The 7,195-nt window shown below is 35.0% G+C and overlaps 1 protein-coding gene across 2 annotated transcripts in view; it reads right to left on the bottom strand.

The window, feature by feature from the left end:
• Positions 1-414: 414 nt before the first annotated feature.
• Atg17 (autophagy-related 17) overlaps positions 415-7,195 on the bottom strand; it is a 54,080-nt gene continuing 47,299 nt past the window's right edge. For both annotated transcript variants that reach the window (XM_065228166.1, XM_065228168.1), the window contains one exon: positions 415-1,306. In XM_065228166.1, the coding sequence (XP_065084238.1) occupies positions 1,299-1,306 (8 nt within the window). In that variant the 3' untranslated portion in view covers positions 415-1,298. The remainder of the gene's footprint in view (positions 1,307-7,195) is intronic.

Genomic DNA, 7,195 nt, shown 5'->3' with positions numbered 1-7,195 from the left:
GAAGACTTTATACCTCTCTTAAACTAAAAAGATAGATTCTGCAGTACCACCTGTGGTGAATTTCCGAACTAAAACTTACCTTCATTCAATGGGTCTTGTCATTTATAAAAACTCTTCTGAAGACACCCTATTGAAAAAAAAAACCACTGTGAAAGGTGCTACTTGAAAAATTTCATGGATTAGGTCTTTTGCACCACTGTGCATTGTGCAAAGGAATAACTTTTATTTCCGTAAATAAGGTGCTATTCATAACCCACGTAGACACCTTATGGGGGAGAGGGATTTGCGAGTGTCTACGGGCGATTATTTACACAGTGGGAGGGGGGTCTAAAACCTAAAAAAAAAACTATCTAAATATATAAACAGCCCCCAACCAGATATTGAGACTTTCTTTCCATTTAAATAAAACATCAATTTCAAGATTGGAATTCTGTATCCGTAATAATCTACGTATTTATTCCGTCATACTAAAACCATAACTCTACAGATCGATTTACAGTTAAGTCTTGTTTATTTTTTACAAAGATTTCATTCAGCATCAACCGACCAATTTACAAGAAATTCGATTATGAATCCAATAATAAAAGTAGCTACTCTTTAGATAGTAACTAGAAGTAAGCTTTGCCTGCCTGTCCGTAGCAGCCGTTTGTGGTCCATTTCCGGACAGTTTTACAATTCAACGCGCTTTCCACGAGGAATTTTTCTATCATTTTAAACTTCACTGTTCAAGGTTCACAAGTGCAAGCTTTTGCACAGATCCACATTTTTCAATTCGATACCTGCTTTCACTACTGTCATACAACAACAAAAGCGACTTATTTTTCTTGTTTATTTGATAGTTTGCAAATTATCACCTCTCGTATTTATATTTATTTTGATTTATCATTCTTTTTTTGAATTTTCATCCATTCCACGTACTCGCAACCACTTTTACTCTCGGGAAGTTTAATACAGAATGTATGTAAATAGATTTTCGATACTTCGAGAAAGGGTGATGAAAAGTTGAAGGAAAATCATTTATTTTTCTTTTAGATTAATCAGTACATTTTAAAGCTTTTTTTTTTTATTTTTACAGTCACCAGGGATTTTTTTTTCGGTAGGGTTGTTTTTATGTCGCTGAAATGAAACGTATTCATAAACGAGGATGGTTTTGTTGAACGAACTGTACTAAGATTTTTCTTCATTGGTTTTCCGCTAGAAATTGCCATCCAGTAACGAATCTATCTATTTATTGTAGGCCTCCGTTGACAAGCAATTCTGCTCGAATGTAAAACAAAAGATATTCCTAGAAATAGTTTTCAGTGAGCTGAAATAGATCGAGTTTGAATGATTAGTTGCTTTCTGACTAAAGTGTAGAGAATTTAAACATTAACTTATTGATACATTGTGCACTGTGTCTTTTGCATCTATGATTGTATACCGAACGCGTTTAAGTTGATTTTTTCCATTGAACACTGTGCGTAAACCGCATCACAAAAAATTTAAAATTGAACTGCTCATATGTACATACCAGTGAGTTAATTTTAAGCGCTTACACATTTACAACGCAATTTTTATAATCAGCATGGATACACACAAAAAGATATAATTAAAAAAACATAATACATTTTCACACAAATATCACCGCAATTCCCGCTAAAGGCCACGGTTCAAATCACAGTCTCAATGAATCACAAATAACGACAATATAAAATTAATACCGAATAATATTTCGGATTTATTTTATTTTTTTCTCCAATCTTTCTAATTTCCATTATTTTATAAAGTTTGGAAATCCTGGATCCTTGTAACTTTATCAAAGCCCTTGAATGTTAAAAAAATTCGATGCTGAATAATTTTCAGAGTCCGTCATCTAGAATAATTATATTCCTTTCTTCAAGATCTCAAAACTTGCAAGTTTATTCAAGTTTATTTTAATCCAGAAAAAAAATACTGGGTTAAAATCATTTCAATTAAAAAATTAGGTGAAAAATCTCAATTTTTCAAAGTACAGATCAGAATCGATTATCAGTTACTCAATTACCCGTAATTTGTGGCTAGTTTATCGTTTTTTGTTTCTATTATTATTATTTTAATTTCCGATTAATGATGATTGCAATGACTTTTTAACAGTTCAAAATTCATATTTTATTCATCATTCATTTATTTTAATGTTTTTTTTTTTATTGCGTTGCCTAGAGATTCTAAGCATGTTTTTCGAATAATCACTGAAACATAGACAATCCAGCAACAAAACAGGACGAAAATAAAAATCGAAAATGAAAAAAAAAATATTTGAATTACCGGTAATTCAATTCGACCAGTACTATAATTCCTGAAAAAAAACCTCAATGATTCGAGATCTCAAATAATTATCTGAATATTTAATTGTTGCGAGCTTGAAAATTTATCGATGCCAAAAATGTTGAAAAATTGTTAAATTGCCAATAATTTTGTCACAGTCAAAAAGACGTAATTCTTTAAATAAATTTTCCTTGAATATATCGTCATGGAACTCACTAACTACAAGTCTCAAGCAATGTTGCATACAAGTTCGATAGAATGTATAGAAACGTCAAAATGATTCGATGCCAGCGCTATTTGTGGGGGATTCACGCAACTAATAATATTTAAATTGAACGTTACATACGTGCAAGACGATTGTGGTGAAAGAGCTACGTCTGTTTATCTGTATTGTTGTCATGGTTCATTATTTAAATTTAGAATTTTGGAAAAAAATAAACTTCTGCAGCATCTCGAACTCCACAACTCCCTGAGCTCTAGGTACACTTAGCGTTCTAAAATGTTGCGTAAACTTTGAATGTTAGTGCCCCTAGAAACACACAGAACTAGCGAAACATCCTGAACTCATTGAGCAGTGCTGGTAGTGCGGATGCGGTTTAATAGTAGTGACTTTAGTGACTAAAATTACGGTAATATTTACTTTTAAATAATAAATAAATAGCCATTTATATGGTGACTTAGAAATTAAACTACGGTTTAATATTAAAACAAACTTTTTATGCCATGGAACCTAAAATCACATTTCATAAATTCCTATAATTTCATCGAATCTCACAACGGAATCCCCTATGAAGAGCACATAAAGACATTATGACCAACAAATATAAATTTCTGGTTTTTCCTAGATATATTTTAATGTTACAGTAATATACATTTAAATAAATGTATGAATCAAATAGATTATTACAAAGATAGAATTTTTGTCGAAGATCTATAATTTGACTCTGCGTTCGTAATCTTAAAATTTTCATATATTTAGGTAACTATCTTTGATATGATTCGGTAAGAACCAGTCACAGAGTTTCTTTAGAATAATCTCTAGAACGTTTTTAGAATCAGGGGATGTTCATAATCTACGTAGACCGATTTTAAGAGGGTTTTGAAAGCCCCCCCCCGCGTAGACAATCGTCCATACATTTTTAAGAAATTTGTATGGACCGTAGTATTTGTCACCCCCCCCCCTAAAAAGTCTACGTAGTTTATGAACATCCCCTCATTCCCCTTGCTTTAAACTTGCCTCTAAAATAAGCTATTACAAAAATAATATTGCACTCTTCACATTCTTTGCTCTACAAACAGCAAAATTCTTGGAAATAGATCATTTTCGTAGTTGGAGATGCCTAACATCAAATATCAGAATTAAAGTGGACATTTTATACGCTAGATGAGGAGATATATAGTACGGCAGTGTGAAAATTGTAGATAGAAAGTAGAAAGCGAGCAAAGAAAAATTATGAGGAAGGTACAAATCGGATAAAGCATTCCCTTTACCAAACTCATCCGTGGATGGTAAGGGTGTTTCCTCCAGCCGCCACTGGCAAAAGGGATGATCGCCGATTTGCTCATGTACCTCCAAAGTGCGGAAAAAGTACGCACACTCACACTCAATTCAACATCTGACGTATGCATCTACCCGATTGGTCTACCCGATTAGTACCTTCCTCAAAATTATCCTTTGCTCACTTTCTACTTGCTATGTACAATTTTCACATTACCTAACTATAAGGTAACTATTAAATCTATAATTTCATCTCACTTTAAACAAAGACTACAAATCAAGAAGACTGGCAACTCTGCCAAAAATCAGGAGACAGTAACGGCAACGCCTCTTCTGAGCCAATGTGGAACCTGTGTATGATGGTGTGTGTTAATTCACAAGTGCATTTACACACATAAGTAGAAATAAATAGCTATCAATTATTGGTACCTCGTTCACAAGTAAAAGTTACTTTCAATAAGTTTCGATCCGAGTTGCAATCCTCTACTTGATCCACCCTGACAAGTTTTTCAGTTTGTGGTTGGAAAATCACCGGCTTGCTGGGATTAGGATACAAATTGCCGTGAAATTGTGTAGATCAAAACAAAAACAACAACGAGTACCGTGTTATGATTATTCGTTTCAGGTCACACACACACAGTCACTGTTTATAAGCAGTCTCACTAACACTTGTGCTTCAAAGTTCCACCTTCGATTAACAGAGGCACTGTTATCAGTGACGTTTGTCATTTGTATGAGAAAAGGAAACAGTTGCCAGTGTTCTTGATTTATAATCTTCGCTTTAAGCCTGATATTTGCCGTTAAGCATCTCCAACTCACTCCCAACATAGTTTAACCATTTTTAAGTAGGTTTAGTTTTGACCGATATGGGAGGATTCTATTAAAATTCGGGTAATTTGTAAAAAGCGTGTGTAGACATTGGAATTAGTCTTCTCTGACGTGATGAATGGACATTTTGTTTTCCCACCAATCTATTCCTCTCTTGCTCGCACTTGTTCTATTTAAATGGTGCAGAAGTGTGCACCGATTAAACGTCAACAAGCTCTATATTTACACGGTTTTCTTGGACTTATGCTTTGGGGCAACCACGAAGTTCTGCACTAATACTTTGACACAGAGAAATCCATAGACTCCCATTTTGGTAAACAAACTAACACTTCTTCCGACTGTGGCACCTATGTATTAGGCGCCTAGGTCTAGCCCAACTGGTTTATTGGTATTAGTGAAATGTGGAAATGTTTAGTGGTGTTCGTATTTCATCGCAATGTTCATCTTTTTACACGAAACAGCTGTTTTCTGTGACGACACGTCTGCCATTCACACTACACAGCAAAAAAAATGTAATATCGATCAACGTAATTCAAGTTGATGTATGAAATAATGATGTACTAGCAAAAAGCAGATACAATATTACATCAATAGATGTAATTTTGTTCGCAAAATCGATGTACATCGTACAACGTAATATTACACAACCAGCGGAATGACCTCTCTGCAGCTGTTTGGATGTAATATTCAACAACTTTTTTTTTCTGTGTATGGAAGGTTGTGCTACTGTGACATCGTCATTCGCTTGCTCAGCAATGTTCACAACATCAATGTTTCTAACGCCAGCAAGCTGCCTGTTGTTCCAGACCTTGTATGATTGACATGGATCCAAACATACGTCCACTTCACTAGAGATTAAAAAAAAAAGTCCAAAACGGAAACAAAGGCGCACCTATCAGTCAAAAGAGTTTGGTTAAATCAGGCGTAACATTTGATAACGGCACAAAAGCATTTGTAAACGAACTTTTTAAGGCCCTTTACACGCGAACTAAAGTACCCCCACGCAAACCAATACCACTTTCGGAAAGGTGAGAGTTGCGCCTATCCGATGATGTTGTTGGTTTGCGTGAGCGTACTTCGATTCGCGTGTAAAGGGCCTTAAAAAGTTCGTTTACAAATGCTTTTGTGCCGTTATCAAATGTTACGCCTGAAATGGTCGTATAAATGTGTGTTCACAAACTGCAAAAAAAATACCCTCGCATGCGTATACGAGCAAGAAACCATGTTCATTAGGGTGCTTAATTTTGAGAAAAAAAGGAGATAAATTTCTGATACGCCACCCTCTAGTTCAATTCATAACCAAAAAATATGAATCTGTGTAAACATTGGTAAAGATTGATCAAGGTTTAGAGGTCACGCCAATGATTTGTAATTTGTAAGGGAATCACTATGGAAGAATTTAAAAAATCACTTATATCGCTCTAAATTTGCTTTTAGTGCAAGTTAAATATATGTATATCAATTTGGCAGGTCAATGTTATCAGATAATATCAATAAAAATAAAAACCAGTTTACATTGGATATAATGTAATTTTGTCCAAAGAGTTTTTAGCGATTCAAATATTAGTAAGCGTCGGTAAAAGAGATTACTCCTTTGACTGAGAATAGAGCTAGATCTTTCAATTGTTGGTCTTGAATTGATCATCATTATTTATAAGATGGCAAGGAGAGTCTTATTGTCCCATTATTGTAGTGCATTTTGTCCCATTGTTTGGGTGCATTTTGCCTCATCATTATGGTGCATATTGCCCTAGGAAATAAAGCCGTTGGTCCCCGATTGATGAGTTGATGGGTCGATAGGTAGGCATACATTCTCTTAATCATTATTTAGTTGTTTATATTCGGAACATACATGAAAACTTTGAAAACTTACCTTAAAAAGTGATTTTTATTTTTTCCTTGATTTGTTTTCCGTCGATCTAGTTTTCCGTGATGAGCACTAAAGAGCCTGAATTTATAAAGAGACGACATGTCAAAATTGGAACAATCGATTATCTGCCAAAGTCATAGGAAAAGTCATTCCAATCGAGCAGAAGACCTGTCAAATGGATAAGATGTCGCCTCTTTATAAATTCAGGCTCTTTAATGAGCACCAATGCTACCGACGCCAGGGAGGCAGCTCACATAACTGGACCCTACCTATCGACACATCAACTAATGAACCGGGGACCAACGGCTTTAGGCGTGATCAGAGAGTTTATGCTTCAGAAAATCCCAGCTACGCTGACTGGGATTGAACCCAGGCCTTTTGTGGTGAGAGGCAATCAGGCTAACCAGGTGAACAAGTTACTACACCTTTTTTTTTCAGGAATTGCTGAATAAACCATTGAAAAAACCTCAATAACTGCATAGCTACTCAAACTTATTGTCCTGTCAATGATTTCCTATTTAAAGTAGCGTAGCGACGGGCAAACATTTATAAAATAAATTTGTGTTCAAGCTTCTTGTAGAGAGAAAGCGGTCAACGTGCCTGTTTTGCTAAAATGCTCCCAAAAATACTCAACAATTGCGTAGCTACTCTCAGGTCATTATCGTGCTTCTTTTAGCAATAAGCTCCATAGGCTGTGTTCCATTTGGGGAATTTTC

This window comes from Ochlerotatus camptorhynchus, unplaced genomic scaffold (assembly GCF_037179485.1).
Source record: "Ochlerotatus camptorhynchus isolate MF236.1 unplaced genomic scaffold, CSIRO-AGI_Acam_v1.1 ptg000284l, whole genome shotgun sequence".
NCBI lineage: Eukaryota > Metazoa > Arthropoda > Insecta > Diptera > Culicidae > Ochlerotatus > Ochlerotatus camptorhynchus.
The sequence above is the reverse complement of the archived record's forward strand: the minus strand, read 5'-3'. Positions and strand labels throughout refer to the sequence as shown.